The sequence below is a fragment of the Sturnus vulgaris genome, chromosome 8, assembly GCF_052056855.1.
Source record: "Sturnus vulgaris isolate bStuVul1 chromosome 8, bStuVul1.hap1, whole genome shotgun sequence".
Taxonomy (NCBI): domain Eukaryota; kingdom Metazoa; phylum Chordata; class Aves; order Passeriformes; family Sturnidae; genus Sturnus; species Sturnus vulgaris.
In genome coordinates, this window is record NC_142250.1 from 15731805 (window position 1) to 15756862 (window position 25058).

At 37.9% G+C, this 25058-nt stretch overlaps 1 protein-coding gene across 27 annotated transcripts in view; it reads left to right on the forward strand.

The window, feature by feature from the left end:
- KCNMA1 (potassium calcium-activated channel subfamily M alpha 1) overlaps positions 1-25058 on the forward strand; it is a 433224-nt gene that overhangs the window by 362440 nt on the left and 45726 nt on the right. For all 27 annotated transcript variants that reach the window (XM_088168919.1, XM_088168925.1, XM_088168927.1 and 24 more), the window contains 4 exons: positions 2940-3033; positions 15608-15731; positions 18621-18845; positions 22031-22223. In XM_088168919.1, coding sequence (XP_088025045.1) covers positions 2940-3033; positions 15608-15731; positions 18621-18845; positions 22031-22223 — 636 coding nt within the window. The remainder of the gene's footprint in view (positions 1-2939; positions 3034-15607; positions 15732-18620; positions 18846-22030; positions 22224-25058) is intronic.

A 25058-nucleotide genomic window follows, 5' to 3' on the forward strand; every position in this document is an offset into this window, starting at 1 on the left:
CCATTAGATACTATTCACATATTTCAACTTCATGTGTTCCCTTCCCCCATTCCTATGGAGCTGTGTTGCTAAACTGCAGATGCCCTGTAAACTCTATGCAGAGATTTCAATGAAAAATAAAACTTGAATTTCTGTCATATGATTAATGTAGATCTCCTTTCATTGCTGCAATGAGAATAGATGGCTTTCTTGGTTAAGCAACAAATTGAGATCCCTCAGAAGGCTTTGCTAACAGGTATTAACTAGTGAGCCATGTCAAGCTTGGGCTTTCCAGGCAACTGGTGACAGTAACAAAATTTGAATATGACAAGGGCATATTCCAAAAAGGAAGCTTATCTATTGCAGATGCAGTATCAATAAGTGCAGACTGCTAGAAACTCCTAGAAGTTTTTATTTTGAATGATTACTAGTAAGACTGATTTTAATTGGGTGGCAGGTTAGCATCACCTGGCAGCACTGGAGAACACAAGTGTTGGACCATATAGTGGAAAACCATTCTTGTTGTATTAACTTTCAGAACTTGAAAGGATCAGACAGGAGTCTTACTAGCTAGCTGAAAACTTGGGAAAATATTATTTTTAGTATTGTTTTCTCTTGTTCAGAGAAATATTTCTGGTTATAATAGTATCTACAGTTGACTTGTGTTATTGTAAGATTTTTGCCCGTGGTCTTGATGGCTGTGTATCTTCCTTGAACTGCTAAAATTGTATAACAATACAATTGTTATACATATGCCATACTGCATCTCTGGACAAACATTCTGTTACCCCATGGTAACAGATTAATTTGAGTGAAATTTAGAACTTTTACTCCCAGGAGAACAAAACAGATAATTTGCTGTTTTCTGGAAGGAACATTTTACATAGTTCTTGTTCGTTTGATCTTTTAAATGGTGGAACTGAATATTTATACACAATAAAGAACGAGGGAGCATAGTGGGTACCTTGAAACCTCTTGTCTGTGTGGAATAGCACACAAATAACTTTTTGATAGAGAAGTTTAAACAAGACTAAGCGATTTTCAAAAGGATAATTTGAAGAGAGTTTCTGAAAAGCACAGTCTTGCACTTTTTTGCAATCAGAACTGCAAAGATATTAGCAACAAAACAGTTCTGTGCATTTTCACTTCATGGTACACATAGGTAAATACTGAAGTGATCTAGTTTAATATGTGCAAACTGTCACAAAAATAAAATTTCAATTTGTATATTTTTGAGAATTTTCTGTGGGTTTATTTATCTGTCAGCCAAAGAATGGCATTTGACTAACCATCAATATGCATTTACGCTATAGGACTTTGATTTGGAAAAAGAAAGAAAGACCAAATGAGAAGAAAATTCTTTTGTCCTTAGTGATGCTGCCCAAGAAGGGAAGAAACTTAGTGGATATATCATTATTAGACAGGCATTGTTCTGATCTAAGTATTACCTTTTACATCACTCTGGCACATTTATTTTGGGATTAGCTTTTTTTGGTTTTGTTTGTATGTTTGTTTGTTTGTTTTTCTTTGCAGTGCTTCCTTTGGTTGTGAATCCCTTGTGCTAGGTGATGCCAGGTCATCCAAAAAGAAAGCAAAATCTGTCTTTTCAGAGCCCAGCCCTTTGGTTCTTGACCAAGGCAAAATGAAGTTCCATAGCAGGCTTGGGCAAACAGACAGAGGTGGCAGGCTGGAATGCAGTCTGTAATAAAATAGTGTCGGAAGAGGATTATAGCAAAAGGCTATTGCTTCATTTTTTCACAGATAAGTCTGGGGCAGGTGACCTATATCCCAGTTTTGTTGTTTTTCCTATGTATCTTATTGCAAGTAGTACTTTTTTCTCAACCTCTGCTTGTGCACTGCTAATGTGTACTAAGCTTTCAGATATAGCAGCTACTACTACTAATGTCTTTCCTTTTAGCTTTTAAGTAAAAGCTTTCTAGGCATCAGTTATATTATCTTCTAATTAATTTTTCAGTTAAAATTAGGATGGGAAAAACTTTATTTTTTCTTCTTTATTTCAGAATAAATTAGCATTAGTGTGAACCTGAGAAAGCAGGCATGAGTTTATTCCCTTTGATAGCACATGTAAAGGTTACATACAGATTATTAAGTGCAGTTACAATCTCAAAACAGTAAAGATGGTGGTTATTTCTTATAGATAAGCTCTTAGGAAGCTGCACTACATATTGTGACATAAGTTATCCAAGAGTAGTTTATGACTGGCAAAACTGTAAGTGATTTTATATCTGGAAATTGATCTGTCCTTGAAAATGCACCTCATCCTCATTAAAAGATTGCATAACACATGCATCCTCTGTTATACAGGTATTGTCTCCCCACTTCCATTCAACCTCATTCTGTTCACTCCTGTTAAAACTCCGCTTTGGGAGGAGAGTAGAGCGATGAGGTCTGACTTGTGCTGGAGATCCGTGCACAATGGCAGGCTGCATTCACATTCCCGACTAACTGAATCATTGAACATCAAGGCATTGAATATTTTACATCTCTTCATGAAGACTCTGTTGTTTGGCATGTGAGGAGCGAGAACCAACTGGTGTCTAGTTCATTAGCAAAAGCAGGCTGGCAGCTGTTATGTTGATATTGCAAATAGTACTTTATCTGTCTGGGAATACAGCAGAGCACTAATTCTATTTTTCTGTAGTGCAGATTAACTGATAATAACTCTAAGAATAACCCGAATGTGGTCCCCCCGCCTTTGTTTTTGAAGTATGAAACCAATTTGAACACCTATGTTCAAAACCCTGGTATTCTTCTCTGCTTCTCCTTCAAACCAATCTCTTCGACTAACATGTATTTGATTTTTATTACTGTTGGGCCTATGTTAGCAATGAAGTATCAGTGCGTGAATGGACATAGAGTGTGTGTTCTTTGCTACTTCACTTGTATTTCATATTGCACTCAGAGCAGTACTTAATCTCATGAGTTCCTTATATTTCCAGTTGAAGATGAGCAGCCGTCGACGCTATCACCCAAAAAAAAGCAGCGAAATGGAGGCATGCGAAATTCACCCAACTCCTCACCCAAACTGATGAGGTAAGACTGTAAGAAACTCATATCTTCATCTCCTTTCTTTCTTCCTTCCTCCTCTCCTCCCCCCACATCAAAAATAAGGGGAGGGGGTGAAAAAAGAAGATTGTTAGATGGTTTCTGAAAGGCTGAAGTATTTATTCTGTCAGCTTGTCAGCAGTTAATGATAGAGCTGAAAAAAAATTCTGTCATGAAAAACAGTTTGAAAAGCTGTTTGAAAAATACATAGGCTTTAAAGTCTTAGCTGTCACCCTGTCCTGTCCATGTGTAGTTCTTAAACAGCAGTGGCACTAATGATAGCACTAACCAATCAGGGGAACTCATGTGGTTAGTTTGCCTCAGGCAATTCTCTTTTTGTTGGATTCCCTCTGAGTACTGTTTTCTGTACTTAAGGCCATATGTGAGATGTATCATCACAATCAAAAATGAACCTGAATATTACCTTCCTTTTATCCTGTCGATTGAAATCAAATTTCTGTTAATTGATTTAGACTGATGAAAAAGTCTAATAATATATGTACTTGCCAAAGCAAAGTTCAAAACTAACGTAGTTTTAGTCAAGCTAAAAGCACATTAATTATGAAATACAGGGATTTTTAAGAGGGTAGTATATACTCTAAAAGTGGGCAATGAAAACAGCATCTTGTTAGTGATATTTTCCCCTGTTGCTATGTGTACATTATTTTACAATGGTACTCCTTTGTATAACTATGTAGTTTCCTTTCATAGGACAAATTGCCTCTAAGAGATTTGTTAAAACTGGAACTGCAACAAGAAATTGTAATCTGTTAAAATATTATGTCATTTGCATTCTATCTCACTGTGCTTTGCCTTTTACCTGCTCAAGTCAGTCAAAATGGGATCCCATAGTAGACACAGAGTTTTCAAGGAGGCAGTTCCTATTTTTGCATATCCTGTGTAACCAGGCTAGACCCTCAGTCCGTAATTGTATCCATAAATACCATAGCAGAGATTTTCCACTCTGTGTGTATATATATGTACACACACACAGAGAAAAATGTAAACTTATTTACATATATAAACGGACCCATTTGTGCAATTTAAGGTTTATGTGTGTATAACTCTGGCTGCCCACAGAGATTATATGAAAAAACAATTGATACAAATATATAGTTCTTCCCATAAATAAAATCTCTTATGATTTTTATTATTGACAATGATTTTGTTCCTGTAAGGATTCTGGATACAGGTAAGTGATATTTCTCTTTGTATTTCAGTGACTAGATTGGAATTTTCTTTGGGTAGTTACAGAAGCATCCATATTTGTTTATTGTTTCTGCAATATATGGCATATTCAAGGACATAACTTCCACAAATAGTCTTCATCTCTGTTCAGACTACAGAACCAAAAGTGAGATTGATTCACAGAGGGAAAATGCACCCAGCTATGGCTTTTTTTTTCCCTATTGACCATCTATTTCTGTTAAATGTATCATTAAAAGTTCTCTGCCTTCCTGTTAGCACAGCCTTGCCCATATGACACTGATTTACATGCTTGTTTACAGTTTATGAGGAAGGATAAAATGAGAATACTGGCAAACTTCTCATTTTTATAGTGCCAGTTGTCATGCTAGTATAGTTTTCAATTTACTTACCTATGGACAGTCCTCTTATCTGGTGCTAATTGTTTTAACTGCTTAAAATTTAAACATGTGGAGATACCCCCCCTCACCTTCTCCCAGATTGTAATTTTGGGGAAGTAGAAGTAAAAAGAAAGAGAAGGAGAGAGAGAGAGAAAGAGCTGAAACATTTGGAGCTGAACACACTGTCCCTGTTTGCTATGTAAAGTATGCCTCATTTCTTTGATCTTGAGTAATAATAATTCTGGGGAGTTATACTGTTTTCATATGCTTCAAAGCTGTGTCAAAGTTTTGCTGCTTAAGGGTACTTCTTTATTCTATTGGCTCTTGGGTACTGAGATGACAGGTCCTCTGTACTAGGTGCAGGCTTTTTCAAGTCATAGCCTTCAGCAAAACATCAAATTACCAAATACAGGGTAACATACTTCTACACAAATGCCTTTCCTGTAGATATATTATACCATATATATTAAATACTTTAGTGTTACACGGTACATTTTATGTGCAATAGAAAGTGATGGTTTGAGGTAGCCTTAGGGGTACTTTTTTCCACAAGCAGAAAAAGCTAGTGTATACCGTATCAAGTATGGTTTTTACAGGACTTTCTGCCCGAAGGCCTTTGTAAATAAGTAATGATCAACAGATTGGCTGTGGGTTTTTGAAAAGCATGCCTGTGTCAGTTTGCATGATGGGGGAAGATTTTCAAAGTACAGCCTGCTTTCATTGCCTGCTGAAGAGGGACTGAGGGAGAGTAGTCGTCCTGAGCCTGAGCTGTCTGCTCAGTAGCACATCAGAATTGCTAAACACAGGTTGAGCAGTGAGTGGAGAACTTGCCAGGCTTCCAAATCCAGACATTGTTTTCTTCCTCTTCTCTCTTGCTGCTAAATTTATTCTTCAGCCCAGTGTTCGCACCCTCAGCTTCTCCCCAGACCCAACCGTCTCTTCATTTTTACTCTTTATCTACACTGACTTAACTTTGGTCCAAGGTGCTAAAAAAGACAAAGTGGATTGAATCAGAAGAGAGCTCTGTTAAGTTTTGTTTGTAATGGTCAAACTCTTTTCTCCTCTCTGAAACAAAGGTGGACTGTATAATCTGCTATTTCGTATCCTTGTAATTTACAGAAAGTGACAGGTACTTGCTTTCCTGCCCAGAAATCTTTAGTGTATGTCAGCTAGAAGTACCCAAGAGGTAAATCAGCTAAAGCACTGTCATGTCATGTACCTGATATTTATCTTTGGAAGTTTTTTTCCTAAATTTACTTTAAAAGCTCCTTTTTCAAGTCAGCTTTGTCCCTGTCCCACCTGCCCAGAAATAGCTGGCTACTTTGCCCACTTTTTCTCAGCTGTGGTTTTAAATCCAGAGGATCAAGGTGGTATCTAGAAGACAAGAAGTCTGGAGTATGAAAACAACAAATGTGTGAAAAATTCATTTATAAATTAAAATCCAAATTGTGACTTTTGAACCATTCTGAGCAGCCCTACAGTTAAGATAATGTTGGAAATGCTGCTCAAGTTTTAGATTCCCGCAGTGTTGGAGGCATCAGGGAAGAGGGTATTACATTATGAGACAAAACTTTATTACTTCTAGTATTGCCAGATTAGAAAAGAGGATGGAAATGGCATCACAGGGATTCCCTGGGACCTCATGACAAGTGGTCTGACCTGGTCAGAGAATGGGAATTTTTGAGATTTATTAACACATAAGTAGAAATCTGTATTACCAAATATGATCTGGATAGATAGATAAGACATCTTTTTAATAACATCTTTTTGAAGACTCTAAATTACAATAAATTACTAACTAATATAAATAGACAATTGGCATACAAATGCTTTTTGTGTACATCACAGATGGTCTAGACTCACACTTAGGAAGTCACTGTTCTAACTGAATGCTTCATCACATGAAATGGCATGAGCAGAATCACACTGATGCAGTACTAGAAGAGTATAATCAGTCAGAAACAGATCTTTCAAATTCCAACAATACCTATAAATGCAATTTAACCAGAAAAATACTCAGCATTGTCATGACTGTTTTTGCCAGGTTTATGTTAGCAAAAGTCTGTCCCGTTAAACCCACAAGACCATGGATACTTTTTTAAAATAACTGAAACTCCAACAGGAAAAAACAGATACTCCTCCTGTTAAGATGTGAACACAAGGACATCCTATTACAGTAAAAAGGAAAATTTAAATAGGAAATGGAAGGGAAAGGAAGGAAGGCTGTGACTGGGAGAGTAATCACATATCAGGTGTCCTTCATGATGCAGAGAAGGAAAGTAGAACTGATCAATGCCTCTGGTATCATGCAGCAATATCAGTCCCTGTTCACCATCTCAGTTGCAGGCTCTGGTGCCTATTATTGATGAGCAGCCACGTTAACTATGAGGAGGCTATGTTGCCTGAATATCAAATAGCAAAGCTAGTTTTTAAAAAAATGTGTCATTTTAGATTCAGAATGACCAGTAAAAATGTGAAAAGCCCTGGATATGAATCAAGAAAGCCACTTAAATGATTGTTGCTGAGCCTCAAGTCTATACTTAATGCTTTGGTAGCTGCTACTGCATGAGTGGAATACACTGACTTGAAGGAAATGTCAGCCCAGCCGAGTCAAACTACCTCTTAATGCAAGAACAAATAGCATATGACAGGGCCCAAGGGGCCTGAAGAGCAAACAAATAGTTTGTCCCTGTCCACTCTGGATGTAGTGGTGTAGTTGACATAGGCCTCTAGACAAGTAGCATACTCAGCAAAGGGTCATTATCATTAGTGTCCCTGATCACATAAGAATCAGAGGCATCAGAGGACACTGGGTTTTCAGTGTGTTGCCAAGGAGAATTTCGTAAGCCTGAGGATTTTTTCTGATCGAGGATCTAAAATAATTCCCAACCAAACAATAAAACTTGCTCAGAAGCTGTCAAGACACAGCTAAATGACACAGAAAAAAGTGAGCTCTTTGGCATATGTTTCCAGAAGCCTAATGAGATTATTTATCTGAAGTTGAGGAGGAAACCTCCTGTCTTTTTTCCTGAAGTTGTATATAATATTTTAAATATATGAACAATGGCTGTGCACATTTATCTCCTCATCCACCCACTAAGCCACATACACTTAAATGTACATACACATTTCTGCTAGTGCCACTCAGCATGAATTTGCATTGCCTCTGCCATTGTAGTGCTGCCCTTCCATGAACTGAAACTGTGAGCTTTCTGATAGAAACAAAAAAAGTAGATGGCAGATCTAGAGAAGCATTTCTCAAACCAAAACTGGTAAAATAAGTTGACTCTGATCATTTTCCATTATTCCCTTAAACCAGACATTAAGGTAAGGTTTGAAAAGGTGAAAGCCCACTGATTAACCATAATAATGGTATATATTTATATCCCTCAGCCTTGGAAATTTCCATTTTGTACTCTTAAATTTATATCTAGACTTTATGCAGTGCTAATGTGCAACGATAACCAAGCTGTAACCCAGCAGGTGTATAAAAGCACAATTCACTTCTTGATTCTGTTTAACGAGTTCAGTACGACCAACATGAACAACAGGAGTAATTCAGTGATTACCATGTTGCCTTACACCAGTATTTAACAATATTATAGAACTAAATTATTTAAATGATAGGTGGTAGTATCTGTTAGCCTCCTGAGTCTTGCTACCATTGGTTACCAGGGACTGGTAACTTTGGTTTCCTGTTTAATTTGTCTCCTTTCCATTTTTTTTTGAAGGACTGGCTTCTTGATCTGAAGAGTGGTACCCCAGTTTCAAAAAGACTGTAGTGGGTTGATGCTGGCTGGTGCCAGACACCCTCAAAAGCTGCTCTTGCACTGCCCTTCACAGCTGGACAGGGGAGAAAAAATACAATAAAGGGTTCATGGGTTGAGATAATGACAGAGATCACTCATAAAACAGACTTGCATTAGAGGTATTAATTGAATTTATTGCTAACAAAATCGGGGCAGGGTAATAACAAGTATAAACAGACCTTAAAACATCTTTCCCCCACTTCTTTCTCCTTCCCAGCTCTACGTCCTCCCCCCAGAGGTGTAGGGAGATGAGGAGTGGTGATCACATGTCATTTCTCCCCCTGCACAGGGAGAGGAGTCCTTCCCTGTCTTCAGTGTGGGGTCCATCCCATGGGAGAGTTCTCCATGCACTTCTCCAATGTGAGTCCATTCCATGGGCAGCAGTTCTGTGCACACTGCTGCAATCTGGGTCACTGTTCCACTGAGTGCAGTCCTTCAAGGGCAGGCTTCTCCAGCATGGATCCTTCACAGGGTCACAGGTCCTACCAGGAAACCTGCTCCAGTGTGGGCTCCTCTCCCTATGGGTTTGCAGGTCCCTGCCAGGTGGCTGCTCCAGCATGGGCCTCCTATGGGGTCCCAGCCTCTGCTCAGGCATCCACATTTCCCAGTGTGTGTCTCTTCCATGGGCTGCAGGGGAACGTCCTGCTTCACCATGATCTTCACCATGGGCTGCAGGGGAACCTCAGCCCTTCTGCCCCTCCTCCCCTGACCATGGTGTCTGCAGAGCTGTTCCTCTCACATGTTCTCACCCTGCTCTTCTCTGGCTCCATTGCATCTGCACAATAACTTTTTTTTCCCCTTGTTCCTAAATCTGTTATAACAGAGGTGTTACTATCATTTGTAATTGGTCTAGCCTTGGCCAGCAGCAGATCCATCCTGGAACCGACTGACATTGGATCCTCTGGACATGGAGGAAGCTCCTGGCAGTTTGTCACAGAAGCCACCCCTGTAGCCCTGTGGCTACCAAAACCTGGCCATGCAAACCCAATACAGTACTTTTTTTATAAGCCATGGGAATAAGAGTAGCATCAGAATTTTTTTTACATTATTTTTATGAAGTTCAAAGTTTAGGGTAAGAGAAGATCTACTCAGATCAAGGCAATAGAAATAAAAAGCTCTTTAGCTATAAACTGGGTTTAAAGAAAAAAGTGTATTCTTATAAACATTGACTGGCAACAGTGGTAGCTTTTTTCATAAGGTCATACATTTCATTTAAGTGACAAAAACACTCCTATATTTGATGATGCCACTTAACTCCGCATTTATTTTTTACCAATGAGAAATTATTTTTTTTAGGTACATTCTCCTACCCCTCAGAGATTGCTAGTTCTGCAGTTTCAGTTGGTCTAAATGGGAAATATTAAAGACAAAAGACACATTGACTGTGTGCCTTGTCTCCTCCTCTTTAAATTGCTTTTGCAAGTCTTGAAGTTCACTATTTTGTTACTTTTTTATGTGAGAGGCTTCATACTTCAGATGCATGTTCTGATCGTGTCCTTAGGTATCAAGATATTTTAAAAAGCAAGATTCTTACAGTAAACAGCTTTATATCAGTGTTCTTAGTAGTCTTGATAAATTAATGGGAGTAAGGCATTCAGTAAGGCTTCTGAGAATAATAAAACTAGCAACATCTGGGCAGAGCAAGAGGGAAGAAAGGAGAATTAACACTACAGTTCAGCCCATAAATTGGACAAGGCACTAGGTACCAATCGCTGTATTAGATACAGTCTTCTTCCTAGATTTAGGGAAAAAGACAGTATGAGATTATAGTAATATTAGAATAGCTTCTGAATAGGACAATGAAAGCATTTAGCAGTAAAATGCAGGTTTTCTTTCTCTTGTCACACTTGGTTTTCTTCTCTAAAGCCTGGTGCATCTGGGCATTGAATCCTTACAAATTTCGTTTCTGATTAACCTGTGAAAGGAAAGATCAGTGAGAGAGTGTCATTAGTGTAACACACAGAGGCAACAAATTCTCATTACAACTTAATGCCATCCACACAGACTGCAGGGTCACAGGGAAGGGCTAATGGTAGCCGACAAATGTTGGGTGTATTAGTCACAAAACATTTGCTGAATTCCATCAGAATGTCGTGACAACCTTCATAGCTAGTCCCAGCGAGCTGCTGGAGTCAGTGGAGTTTTCCTGTGACAAGCCGTCACTCTGTCTTGGTTGAGCTTTATAGCACCAGTCAAAGCAGTCAGAGAAGATTGAAGTGACAGAGGCCCACTGAGTAAATAGTGAAACATGCAGCACGTCATGAAATATTCAGCCAGGGTGTAAAAGCTCTAAATGCTTTTTCAATTATTAGCACCTGCACTGGCTGCATACATCTAACACTAACAGCATGTTAATTGCCACAATTTGTTAGGGTAGTTGTAGGAGAAATTTCGAAGGCATGAGACATTTTTTAGCATGTCTTCACTTCCTTTCTTACCTTCAGCAAACCCACTCCTCCCAAACCCATAAGTCTGATCAGGTAGGAAAACTCAAAATTCCTGAACCACGGGCAGGATGTTTCTGAAGACCCTGAATCTTGGGCAGGAGACTGCTAAACTAATCTTTTTGTGCACAAAATCCAGATATGTCTATCTGAGAAAGGCACAATTGCAGACTGTAGCAGACACAGGTTAAAGAGGAGTTGCGTTTTTCTCAGGTGTGTTTTGTGTTGACTTTATATAAGGAGAATTTTATTGGAGGACAGAATAAAAACTAGCCAAGATATTGTCTTACTAATGTGTAAAGATTACAATTTATTTTCATTAAATCCCAGGTCTTCCCTGCAGATCACACAGTATTCTTGTTCCCAGTGCTCAGCACAGAGTAGTTCCACTGCAGATCAGGGAGGATATGTTGCTCTAGTTCTCAATTGCATATGAATAATAGCAACAAGGCTAAGACAAAGGTGACATAATACAAGGGTATGTTTAACAATAGTCCTTTAATGAGGCAGCTATTTAGTCCTGAATCCTCTTTTCGGTTCTTTCTGCCCCCAGTCAGTACCCAAAAGTTCAAAAGTTTCAGACAAAACCTCAGATTTTGCAGTGGTTAGAAATGTGTGCTAGGGAAGCAGTGCTCTTTAAAATGTAATGTTGACTTGCAGTAGGTTTGCTGTAAGTGGGATTTACGGTTTTGCTTTAGGCTGTTGTCTTCCAGGCAGGCTTTTTGGGGTTTGCAGCTGTAGCATGGCATTTAGCGTCGTTTTCAAGTTTAATTGCATATAAGTGGCATTATATGCTCTTCAAAACCTTGAAAAGATGGTATTTTGCTCTTCATTTTAAGTCATGCGTAGGTAATATCTGCCATAAGAACCAGAGCAGCTATTTTTAAACTGGGGCTATGGATAAGGGAAATTTAACTTTTGTTCCTTTCCTTCCATATGGGCTATACATGCCTTTTCCTAGCCAGAAGGACCAAATGCTTTGGCCATTGCAAGTCATAAAAAACCAACATCTCAATTAAAACAAACACTAGAGGTTTAATTGACAGAAAGTGGTTTTCTTCCTGTGGCTTGAATTCTTGAATCAGAGAACTTTGCAGCCCTGGAGAGCATAATGACTGCAGCCTGCATATAAGCATTTCTGCAGTGACCTGCCAGTGTGACTCAAGCACAGCTTGACAAGGCCAACTTCAAGGATGAGGAGGCAGAGAGGCTCTAGAAACAATCATTCCATGATTTGGCTGTAAGGGCGACAACTGCAATGCTTTGTGTAATATAAATTTTAATGGGAAAAGGGTGTCCAAATGCCTTAGGCAGATTTGACAGCTTTGGCTTCTCTGTGTGTCTATCTTAATTAATTTTTAGTATTTGCTAAACAGATTTGGATCATCAGATTAATGAGGGTGTATATGTCCAAAGTAGCAATACTATTTTATAGCTGTTTTGATTGATTCGGTTTTTAAATACATAAGTCAGTGTATCTTCTGATGCACTCAATAACATCTGAGGACAAAGATAAGTAGTGAAGAGTTTCCAATGTCCAGAGACTCCTTCAAGGATCACTTTACTGAGAATGAAAGAACATTGATTAAAGAGAGATTAAAATATTATCTTAGCCCATAAAATTTAAATTTAATAAACACACATAGAAAATGTATTGTGAAACAGAATGTGGCTAGTCATATCACAGAGTCCTTCTCAGGCAATAATCCGTTATCCTGGAGTAGAAATAGTGCAATAATATCTCAGCATGCTTTCATGTTGTGTGGCCCATCCTGTTTGCTTCCTTTAAGGTTCACACTTGCTATACGCCAAGCAGTAAAGCAAAGTCTAAACAGTTTATGATACTGCAAGTAAATACTGCATGTATTGATTAAAAAAAAAAGCAAACAGAAAACCCCTACAAAATTCTAAAGCTTTTTAAAAAAAAAAAAAAAAAAAAAACAGCATAATTTGGTACCTAAAACTTGAACAGGGAGTTATATCTGATGATTCACATGCTTTGTTCTTCCCTCGGCTCACTTACATTTAAGCCTAAAATATTCTAATAAATCTTTGGCAGAAGCTACTTTGAATGTTCCCTGTTAGGATGCAAAGCCCAAAAGAACTATGCTAGGCTTTAAGCACTCACAGTCTAAAAATTGCCTCAAACCTCAAGGCAGTTGACCATAATTGGATGTCAGATATCTGATACCACCTGCTTTGTTATAACATTCCTTTCAATTTGTATCATGTTTGTGTCTGGGATTAGAGTATTGCCAAATACTCACTTGTGTTGAAGCTTCAGATCAGCTTAATTTAATAATTTAATTTTAAATCTCAGAGTAGAAAGGAAACACTGATTCCAAAACTAGAATGTGGCATTTTTAAAAAACTGATTTATTATAGATCCTCTGATGAAGGATAGGGGGGAAAGAAAATTCCTTCTTATATGTGCTTGATTTCTGAAAGGAAAAGAAGGTGATTTGACTGGTGAACTTCGCTTTTGAAAACTGAACTTTTCAGTGCTCCACTAGAAAAACTAATGAAGAAATCTTCTGTTGAAGCATTGGGCGAAAATACCCTAAGCCCTGAAATAACAGAAAGAAAAACATTTCTCAGTGGAAACTCCTGAGGATTCCTGATCTTTTAGCAAACTTTCTTATTTAAAACATATAGCTAACACATTCCATTAGAGAAAATAGCTGGGACAGAGCACCCCTGAAAGCTGTTTGAACATTAGTACAACCTTCAGATGGAAGTGTGTTCATTGCTGCAGATCTTGTACCACCTGCAACTCTGAGCAGATGGGGAATGCCCAGTGAGCAGTATCTCAGTCAGCTCTCTGGCAAAACTACCATGACTGCATCTTGCTGATGGATGGAGGAAGAAAACGCAGAGTCTAGGTATTTTTCTAGAAATCAAAAAAAAAGAACAGAACAAAACAACCACAAGCCCCCACAACAAACCCCTTTGATACAGCTTTTTCATCTCTGCTTCCTACAAAATAGGGAACATGCTTATGCAAGGCCTGTCATTATTCAGCTTGGAGTAGGATCAGAGGCTCCAGATAGTCTGCTAGGGCTCCTCTGCTGCCAGTGGGTTACAGTGAAATGATTGAACTCTATTGAGAGAATTAAAAACTTTGAAAACGTGGGGTTTCTTTTTTCCAGATGAGTCTGACTTATGTCTTTGCCATGTAGGGCATTGATTGTCTTAAAGCATCATAACATTCTGGTTTAAATGGAACATTGTATTAATAGTTTCTCAACTTTTTTTGAGCCACTTTCTTTGGAGTTGACCCTGTTAGAGTGAGATGCCTGAGAATTTTCCACTGATTTCAGTGGATCTGCAATCAGTGGCTATGAAATTACACTAATTGATCTCCCTGACTGAATTGGAGATTATGTTTTTCATAGGAATGCAAGTGTTGTTTGCATGGTTACTTAGCATACCATGTTCAAGGTAAATTAACCTATATCACACACTATGTTCACAGTCTGCTTTAGCAGTCCATGCAGAAGACAGTATCTTACAACAACATGCTGGTTCAAATGCTTTAAAAGCAGGAAACTTTCCTGTTTCAAGAACTCAGACAATATGAGCATTTTCTTTAACAGTCTTCAAAGGGCAGACTGCTTTAAACACTGGATACCTGTCTCAGAGTACTTAGCATATTCTTACATTGCAAATAGTTTCTTCTTTGAAATGATACAATTCTATATCAAGATATTTCAAGCATTCATGACAAAAATCTGAGGTAAAGACTGTAGCTTTCCAGACAAAGCACTATTAAGTCATGCTAAATATAAGATTTTAGGGTCAGTTTACCCTGTATCTTGAGAACACAATTCTGCTAATGCTATTGTATAATGCAGTCACTTAGGGGTCTTCACCAGCATATGAGAGTGTTGGAGTCACTTAGTACTTAGCTTAATGTTTGATTTTAGCATATAAATTAAAGAACTCTAGGTGTCTGTGCTTAGATGTAGCTATATAGCTGGAGAGCAAGTTCATAAAAATGTCTTTCATGTGCTTCTCCTTTGAGAAGCCTCGTGCTTTAAAATGTTGCAGCAGAAACACTTAGAAGGTTATCACAGGTAGAGTTGTCAGAGAAAATGGACATTGTTGTTTGGTATTAAAATCATGTATTCCAGATGTGGGCATTTGTTAGTCAGTCTGCTCTAAAATGACATACTGTTGAATCTTTAAAGGGCTTCAGTTTGGGAAAGCAAAATATGATTGGGCAAATTGCTAAAATATTTAAAGTGCAGCCTGTTAAAGCTTTTACTGTGAAGAGCATCACGTCAGAAGTTGTATGTAGTAAAAGCAAGTAATTGGCTTTCCTACTTATGCCAGTCAGTCAGCATGGGGCTCTGTTCTATCCCTTCTACTTCATTGCAGTTGCCTATAGGAACTTCAATATGTATTTCAGAGGGGTGGGACTGGAAAGAAAAAAAAACTTACATGGTTGTGATGGTGTCAGAAAACCCTATTTAAAATTAAATACTTAGTGGTATAGAAGAGGATAGAAAGTCATTGAAACTGCACCCAACATTTAAAAATTAAATTTTATTTTGGTATGCAGCTTTTGTTTAAAAATGTCCTTATTGAAAGCATGTTAAAGTGTAAATACATTTAATTTTTTTTACTTTTATCCCTCTTTGTACACAACTCTTGGGATATCTTTCCATCCATAATTCATAGTATTTTCCATTTATGTTGTCCTCAACTTGTTTTTCCCCAGGCATGACCCCTTGTTAATTCCTGGCAACGAGCAGATTGACAATATGGATGCCAACGTGAAAAAATATGACTCTACAGGGATGTTTCATTGGTGTCCAGCCAAAGACATCGAAAAGGTCATTTTGGTAGGTATTGATGATAAGTTGTGTTTGAAAAGAGGTTATTTAAACCATAGACCTGATGTCTAATGGATCAATAAGTTAGTCTCTACCGTCACAAAATCCAGTGTATTGAAATCAGGAGCAAGAGTGATGAAACCAAAGCTAGGATTTTGGTTAAAGAATTGTGATTACATGAATCTTTATGCCCAGTGCAACAATAAAAATTCCTCCAGTATAGGGAATTTCTTTTGCATAAACTGAAATTTGCATGTTTGGTTTAAATCTTTAGAGAACTGAGATTAGAAATACTTAAATGCTTATATCCCCCACTTTTCTCTATACACAAGGCAGTAATGATTGTAACACGTGCAAGTGTTGCTTTGACTTACCTCTTATTTATTGATGCTTTATTAATTATTGTTAATTGATTTTTTAGTGAATTTTGCTCTCTTAGAACTTCTCTCTCAATTCCCAGTATTTCAAGATGCCCAAATTGGCTAGAGCAAATAGTGCTCTGGCTCTGACTCTGGCATGTTGCAGTGAGCCCTGTCTATGTTTGTTTCATTTTTTTAAACTGGTAAAACCATCAAATTGACTCAAGTCATTAAAAATAATTAGGAAACCTATCACAGTCTATTTTGAAAGTTTATGCCACTTGTGTTCATGTACTCATACCTAAGAGTAGCAAGTAACTAACCCCAGATCTCACAGGCAAAACTGATTATATTTGAAATGAACTCCCCGGTGGATCTTCACTTTGTCGCACTTCATAAAGCTTTTCCTGAGCCTGCTCTCTTAGATTTTCCTGCACTGTGGCATGGTGTAGCCAACGATGGTGACAGCCCCAGTTATTCTAGCAATCGGGGGTTAAAAGCTTGTCTCCAGTTCTCCTCAGGGGTTTCTGTAATAACTCTGACATTGCCTGGAATTGCAATATCAGTATTTAAATAGTCAAGCAAGTAAATTCCAAATTTTAGAGGTGGAGCTTAGAGATGGAGTTTGCCCAAACACTTGAAGTAGTATCATTTATTTGTGATCAGCAAGCAAAAAGGGGCAGCCCTGCTGTACAGCTCTTTGTAATATACAGATAGAAATCTGCCTTGGTGCTGTAAACATATCTTATGTGACAAACTACACGTTGACCTACTTTGAAAAGTGTTCCTCCACAAATGGTGCTGGGGATTGACTCACTCATCATCTTTGGTTATGCCATATTAGTTTTTTCCAATACTAGCCTGTGAATCTGCAAGTCCGTCCAGGTTTTTTTCTGCTTCATGCATCATCACCAATAAAGACACTGCCAGCAAAATGCTTCCCTACACCTTTTCAAACTCACAGTCCACAATTTATGTCTACAGTCATATCTATGCAAATTTAATGCTGTCCTTAGAGACTGCACAAGTACAAATTAGTGCATAATTTGAAGATGATGGGATTTCCCAGGTTGTCTTCTAATTGATACTTGATGATGTCCCAGTCAGAAAAGAATTAATTTTTCTGCCTAAGGTCTGTTTTGGCTCTGTGACATTCCAGCAGTATCAGGTAGTAAGAAGGGATTTTTGCCATACATGGCTACATGCAAGTTTATGGCTGATTTATGGTGTGACATTTTTTACATACCTGCTTTCAAGACTTGGTCTGTATCTTGTAAAGTCTGAGTATTTCAGACACATGGGCAGAGGCATGGGAAAACTTAGATACTTCACTTGAGGATTCTCTCATGTTTTCTGCTGTTTGAAGGGCCAAGATGACTCTTGGTCAAGCTGGATGAAAATCAAAGTATTTGCCTGGAGAAACTGAAAGCTCATGCATTTTTAAACTGATGACAAAACTTCTAATCAGAATTCCCATTCTTCTGACATAGTGAGCGTATCTGCTGCATATTCCAATCTTAATTGCACACCACCATGCTTCTGTAATTTAGAAAAATGACATGCACTGTGGATAAATGAGAGGAAAATTTTGGAGATCAGCACTGTTTTAGTTCTATTCATTGGCAAAAGTTCTGTGTAAGGGTATAGAGTGTACAAATTCTTGGCAATATGGTATCATGGTTCTCCAGCTACTTGACGGAGCACAACAATGCCTAGACTGGCTCCAGAAATTAAGGTCATTTTTTCCATGTGGCTTTATTTAATCATCTTGGTGTTTGAGGTGCCTGCTCGACTGACTTAAACAATGCTGAAATTAGTGGGAAAATGTATTCTTTCACTGAGACAAGAAGATAATTCTCCATGAGACTTTTATCCTCAGTAAGTCAAATTTGCCTGAAAATTTAGTATTAGTCACAAACTTGTACTTTGATTTTGTCACTGAGAGAAGCTCTGTGGCATGTAGTGGGCATCCCTTGTAAAGCAGAGCAGTATAGAGCATTTGTGGATTGCCTCTGAAGGAAACAGCAGCTTGTCCTTCAATAAGAGCTGTGACTCTTAATTAAAAGATTGTGGCCCTCAACTCATAAGACCTGAGTAATACCACAAAGGCCTACTGGGAACACTGGACACTCAACATCTTCCTTTTCAAATTGGCCATGAAAAAAACCCATCTTAGTGTTTTGTCAACTAAGGCGTGATTTTGGGTCTCTTTTCTGTAATCCTTAGCTAAACCCAGAGTACTTCGTAACCAGAGTCACAATCCACATGAATAGAAACGTGTACAGGACCAGAATTTGGTCCAATACAATGTCTTCCCAAATGCTGAAGGATTTGCAAACATGAACTTTTTTTTTTTCTGCTGAGCGCATTTAATGAAATATAAATAAGGGTAAAATGAATAGCTGTTATCAAACTGCTTCTTTGTGCATGAACAATATTGACAGTTGTATTTTTCCTGGTTTTAAACTCAATATATGATTTAAGATTCCCTTTGTTTCATTTTTCCCTTGTCTTTTTTGTTTTGTTTTGTTTTTTTTAGACTCGAAGTGAAGCAGCGATGACAGTTTTAAGTGGGCATGTAGTCGTTTGCATATTTGGGGATGTTAAATCTGCTTTGATTGGATTAAGAAATTTAGTGATGCCATTACGAGCCAGCAACTTTCACTACCATGAACTCAAGCACATTGTGTTTGTGGGTTCACTTGAATACCTGAGAAGGGAATGGGAGACACTGCATAACTTCCCCAAGGTTTCAATCTTGCCTGTAAGTTCAAAAGCTATATTATTGATACTTTGTTATTTAGGACACCAACTGGACAGATTCGTATTGACTTTGATCTTAGGCTTTTTTACTTTTGTCTACTTATAGGCCTGAGGACTTAGATTTTCCCTTTACTGTGTCTATGAAAACAGAGCCCTATGAGACCTTATTAGAAGATATTTGCTGCAGTGTGTGGTTCCTCATCATCCTCATCGGATGAATTTCAGCTGCTATCAGATGTATTAGCTGTGTTATTATTGAACATTCGCTGTAGTGCCCTGCATGGAGCTGGTTCTGATGTTGTGATTTCTCTGACAGAATGACACTAGATTTTTACAATATGATTTATGGTTTTTGAAAAAGTTGTTGCTACTCTGTCTGCATAATATTTATATGTATTCATAAAGACTTCCTGTGGACTGGCCTGCTTTATAAGGAACACTGCCCTGGCATTTCAGTTGAGAGTCCTGTATGGACAGCAAAACCCTGACCCTTTTTAAATCAATGAAAAGCTCCTATTGATCTTAGTAGGCACAGCCACTAAAACTGCAAAGGTCCTTTTTCTCCTATATATCATTATGATTCACTCATATGACCAAAATATAAAATGTAGAATTATCAAAATAATCAAAATGTAGAATTAAGAGCTCCAGGACTAAGAAATTAAGCCCTCCAAGCTGGTGATCTTAGGTGACCATAGCTATAAAGGACATGTGGAAGCCCATGGTATAAGTATGAAAGAATAGGCTCAGCATGTTAAATAGTAAAGTTAGTTTAAATGGTTTTTTAAGAATGAAAAATTATGAGTTTACTACTTCTTAATAATTTCATTTCAGCGGTTAAAAATAAATAAGTCAATGATGGATGTAACCTTAACTGAATAATTGGGAAAATCGCTATAGAATGAAAGGACTGTCTTTGCTTTTTGATTAATTCAGACTGTAGGTCTTTGTTACTGTAAATGCAGTTTTAGTGTTAGCCCTTGGCATTTTTCTGTAACCTGATCCAACAGATGGTGTCACAAGATTCTCTGCTGTCACAAAAATGGTGTCAATATCAGATTTGGTCAGTTAATATCCTCCTCTTTCTGCCAATTCCTTTTAATTCCAGTCACTGTGAAGGCTAAAGACTAGGGAATCAGAATTAAATTGATAATACTGTTGAGCTATCAAGCAGAATAGAATCCTGCTACTGCTTCCAGTATAATGTGTATCTATGATTATAACGTGTTTTTGAAAAGTTGTGATTCCAAATTCTGAAGAGGCATAAAGAAATGTACACCAGCTTTACTTTCTCCAGGTTACACCAAAATTTAGAATAGCTTTACATTAATTTTGACTTAAACAGCTTAAATAATTAGTTGATGCAGCTTCAAAAAGATAATATTTTATAAAGGAATTGTATCTGACCTAGTAATTTAGGGTGCTGAAGGCCACACAGACTTCATTACTGTTTCTTCAATTTTTTTTTTCCCAGCCTATCTGGTTCAAAATGTTGATATAAAGTTAAAAATAGCAGCAATTTTCTGATCTAATTATACTAATTTAAAAATGTACTTAAGTTTCTGAGATTATACTTGTAGGAACCAGTTAAAGAGAGGCCACTTTTGTACTTCTCTGTGCTTTGGTTCACAAGGTAAAACTTGCTGCTGGTATCTGATGGAGATGTGGTTACAGCTGAATATAAAAACATTTATTCTGGTTCAAAAAGAAAAAAGTGGAATTCAAAGTCTGTATTAAAAGAGGCCTTTAAGCTGCTAAGTAAACTCTTAAAAAGTAGGCAAATGCCAATTTTAAATATCCTCAGGCAGCCTTAATTCTGTCCCTTTGCATAAAGTCATTAGGAGTGAGCCTTTAATTAATTACATGATTGCATATTATTTTTCCCCACAGGAATCCTGCTTCACTTGGTGCACTCTACAGGCACAAATGGCAGGATTAAGGTGGCTGGAATAATCATATTCTAACTTTGGAGCAGTCTATAATGAAATCATATCTATTTGATACATACTGTTTTTCACAAGGTTTCATGCCTCAAATTATTGAAAGTTACATGGAATAACTAAGCTAGCAAACTCTGAATAAGAATTGAGCTCTTCCTTCACTGTGTGCATTTTAAATTCACTTTTGCATTGAGTACTCTCAGTGGACTTAGTGATATTCACCACAAATGATCAGGAAAGGAAGATTAGGGACTTGACTTGATTTTATGAAAGTCATTGTATGACACTGGGACAATTATGTCTCCTCATCATTGGGGTCTTTGGGTACCAAACCATGTGAGGCAGCAGAGTAGAATCTAGTTTCCATTAGAAAAAAAAAAAAGACGTGTATTTCCTGGACCTTGCAGTCCCTATGATGTAGACCTAATATTCTGTAACTACAGTTGTGGACGGTTGAATGTGAAAGGCAAGTGTAATTTTAAACAAAAAATATCCTGTTAAGTGTCATATCTTAGCTTTGCTAGCTATGAAAAAAATCCACAGGCTACCACAGCATTTCATTTTAATGATTCCATTCTCCAATTGAGGTTTGTGGAACAGGGAACATTGCACAAGTTGTGCCCATTAGGATATAGTCCTGTTTCTGTTTCAAAGGGCTTAATCACACAGCATTGAAGCTCAGTGTGTTTTCCTTCTAGAAGCACCAAAAGCGTGCTTTGAAAAGGATTAACCTTTTCTGTGTATTGCTTTAGGTAGAAAAAATAGCTTTGCCCTGATTGCATTTCAAATGTGCAGGACACGTAATGCTTTCCTGTTTAAATTGCTGTTCTTTTGCCCAAGACCATTGTGACTTCGTAGTAGATAAATAGACATTTAAAACACCCCCCTTGTTATATTCAGAGAGCCAGAGGTTGCCACATGATAGCAGCTTAAATCAAGACAATTTCAAGTCACAGATGAGATGTAGAATGCTGGCATTATTCCTGTTTCTTGTTTGTTAGTAATAGCTTGACTGAGTATTGAGACTGAACCTAAAATGCTGCCATCAGCACCAACTACCCTTTAGATTAGCACACATCTCCTATTCCCTGGCACATAGTTAGACCAGCTTAATGTCAGAGCATAAAAAAGATACTTGTTAAATAATTTCCCAAAGCTCCTTCTCAATCTTTAATTTGTTTTTCTTTTTTTTTTTTTTTTTTTCCCCTCTCCTGCGCCCCCCCTTTTTTTTTTCCCTGTGCCGAAGGGTACGCCATTAAGTCGGGCTGATTTAAGGGCTGTCAACATCAACCTCTGCGACATGTGCGTTATCCTGTCAGCCAATCAGAATAATATTGATGATGCTTCGCTGCAGGACAAGGAATGCATCTTGGCGTCACTCAACATCAAATCTATGCAGTTTGATGACAGCATCGGGGTCTTGCAGGCTAATTCCCAAGGTAAGGACTGCCCTATAATACTTCTCTGCAGTGCCTACAGGGGACAGGACCTGGCAGGAAGAATATCCCTCACTCAGTAATTCAAAGAGCCCTACATCAGCTCGCTTGACAGTTAAACCTGCTGATTGGTATGATGGCTTTTAAAGGGACAGTCACGTAGTTTCTCTGCTACTTCACAAAGCACATCTTCTAGAGGAAAAATGAATGAACATGAAACTGGCATTTTTTCCTCATTTTAAAATTTTCCTAGATAATATATAAAAACATCATTTTCTCACTGTGGCTTCCTTTGCAGGGTGAGTTGCTGTTACATAACCAGTGATAACTTGCAGTTATGCTTTGGAATACCTGAAGTTTCTGTCTAACAAAATTTCTTTTTAGGTAAAACATATTGAAATGACAGAGAAAATACAAGTTTGAGTAACACAAGCCAAAAAGTAAAACAAAAAGAACGAGAACTTTAAATTTTCTTTACAGCTTTGGTGCCGTCTTGCTCAAGAAGCCGCTGAAAATTTACTCAAAGCTGATTTCTTCCCATAGTTTGACGTGCACTCATCCCATTTAAGGACGTTGAACAAAATGTTTCAGTCTTTCCTGAGAGTAGGGGACTGATTCATAGGTAGCCAAAGGCTATTTTACACCATCTGTGCCTGTGCAAAACAGCTGCAAAGCAGTCATAAGCACCCTGGCAAAGACCATCAGTGTAAAAACAATCATCTTCCCATCCCTGAAGGGTCTTGCAGCTTATGCAGCTGAAGTCCTACCTTTGATAAACCTATTAACTGCAGCAGTAAATATTCCCTCTGGATCTAGTTCTGCCGTAAATGTAGGTGGAAAGGATTGTGCTTTGGTCTGCAGTTTCCCTGTGAGCCTGATCTAGAGATAGTTTTCCCTCAAGGACTGTGAGAACTAAGATTAAGTTCAGGTTTTCCTCTTCACACTCTAATCAGGAAATAGGAATTATGTGCCAAAAATCGGAGGTTGCAGTGTAACTTCTTGAATATAGAAACTTGAACATAGAAAATTTCTTAGAATCAGCAATAAAATAGTGGAATTTAATACTGGAAGTGGAATTGTACCAGGAAGCTAAAAGTTTGACGTTTTCAAAGTCAAATTGGACAGTTTTCTGGATAAAAAGTAGATTTAGAGAAGAAAAGGAAGAAACTGTTGAAAGTTTCAAATTTGTGGTTTGGAAATAACAGAACAATATTTTAGTGTTCTTTCCTCATAAATTTGTGAGACCAACTCGCTCACACTCTGAGAGCTTATAGTCATGATTAGGAAACTCATTGCAGAAGGGGAAGACAGGCAGAGAGGTTCCTTGTTTTGCTGGTTTAGACCTGGGATTTGAAATCTGTATCTCAAAACTAAATCTGTACTTTCACTACCAGGCTAATGGCAATTCTTTGATGAATCTCTCTCAGTCTCCTATCATACACATAATTAAAATAGTCAAGGATCTCTTCTTGAGCACAAAGAGTCTGAGAGAACTTTCCCTCTTTTCTCAGAATTTAGAGACATTTCCAGCACTTGCCTGTTGTATTTTACCTCTGGGAGTACACAGGGTCAGACCATCTCTCAGTGAGGATGCAGAAACTTGTCAATATCCAATGTTGTGCACCACATGAACACCTGTCATTTTTTACTCTCCTTGGAGGTATTCAAGACCTGACTGCATAAAGCTCAAAGAAGCTGATCTGACCTCATAGCTGACCCTGCTTAGAGCAGGAGCTAAGACCAGAGACCCTCCTATGTCCCTTCCAGACTGAATTGTTCTGTGACTCTCTCATACCCAGGTTGCTGGTACAGCAACAACCCCTGTAGGTCAGGAAGTGTACTCTGGCCATAGTCCAGATCCCTTTAGCCCTTTTAAATGTTGCTAGAGCAGAGAAGCAGAGGAACAATAGGTGAGCACATTCGTAGAAATTTTTGACATTTCTTCAGGTGAATACCAGACTGCATGTTAAAAAATAAAAGGTGACTCTTTCCATAGCTGTTCTGGGGAAACAGGGCATAACATAATGCAGGTAACCAGCAGCCTATTTTAATTGGGAGCACTGAATAAGGAGGGGATCTTGCAATCCTAGTTGCTTCAGAGAATAATTATCTTCACAGTAAATTCTCTGTTTATGAAATCCACAACTCCTGTATTGGTTGTGTTCCTTTCAATACAGTAAATTTTCATGAAAGACCTTGAATAAAATGGTTGGACTGTCAGAAGCAGTTAGATCAGTAGATAGCACAAACTTTACTGGAAATTATATGCAATGTGACATTTTTGCCAGTGAAATGCAGCTTTAACATACGGTGGACACAACTATCATGACAATTACATAAACTGGGTGATTCAACTTTTGCTGGTCAACAAGCAGCGTATTAGAACAAACTCCCAGATTCTTACTGGCAATTAAGTACCTTTATTTACAGAGCAAGTTGTCATTTTACATTTGTGCATTGCTTAACTTACTTACCTTAACATGTTGGCTGGTGCAAACTTCCAGTATTGCCAGTCTGAGTTTTTCTGGATCTTAGTGTATGATTTTGAATTAAGATATCCGCATCAACATCATGCTTCACATCTTCTGTGTTGTTCTTTTATGTTACTTCTGTTACTGATCATCAGAAACACTGACATTAGAAAATCTGCAGCTGTGGCAGAAGGTCAGTTCACCTGTGACAGGGTGTTGAAAAGAGAAGAAATAAAATAAAATTTTGAGCAGTCTAAGAAATGTGTAGGCTGAGCTGCAAGATTTTTGGTGAGGGATTTAGCAGTATGACCTTACACTTGCTATTCTGGGTAAATAAATAGTATTATATATGTAAAGTTATGTAGTC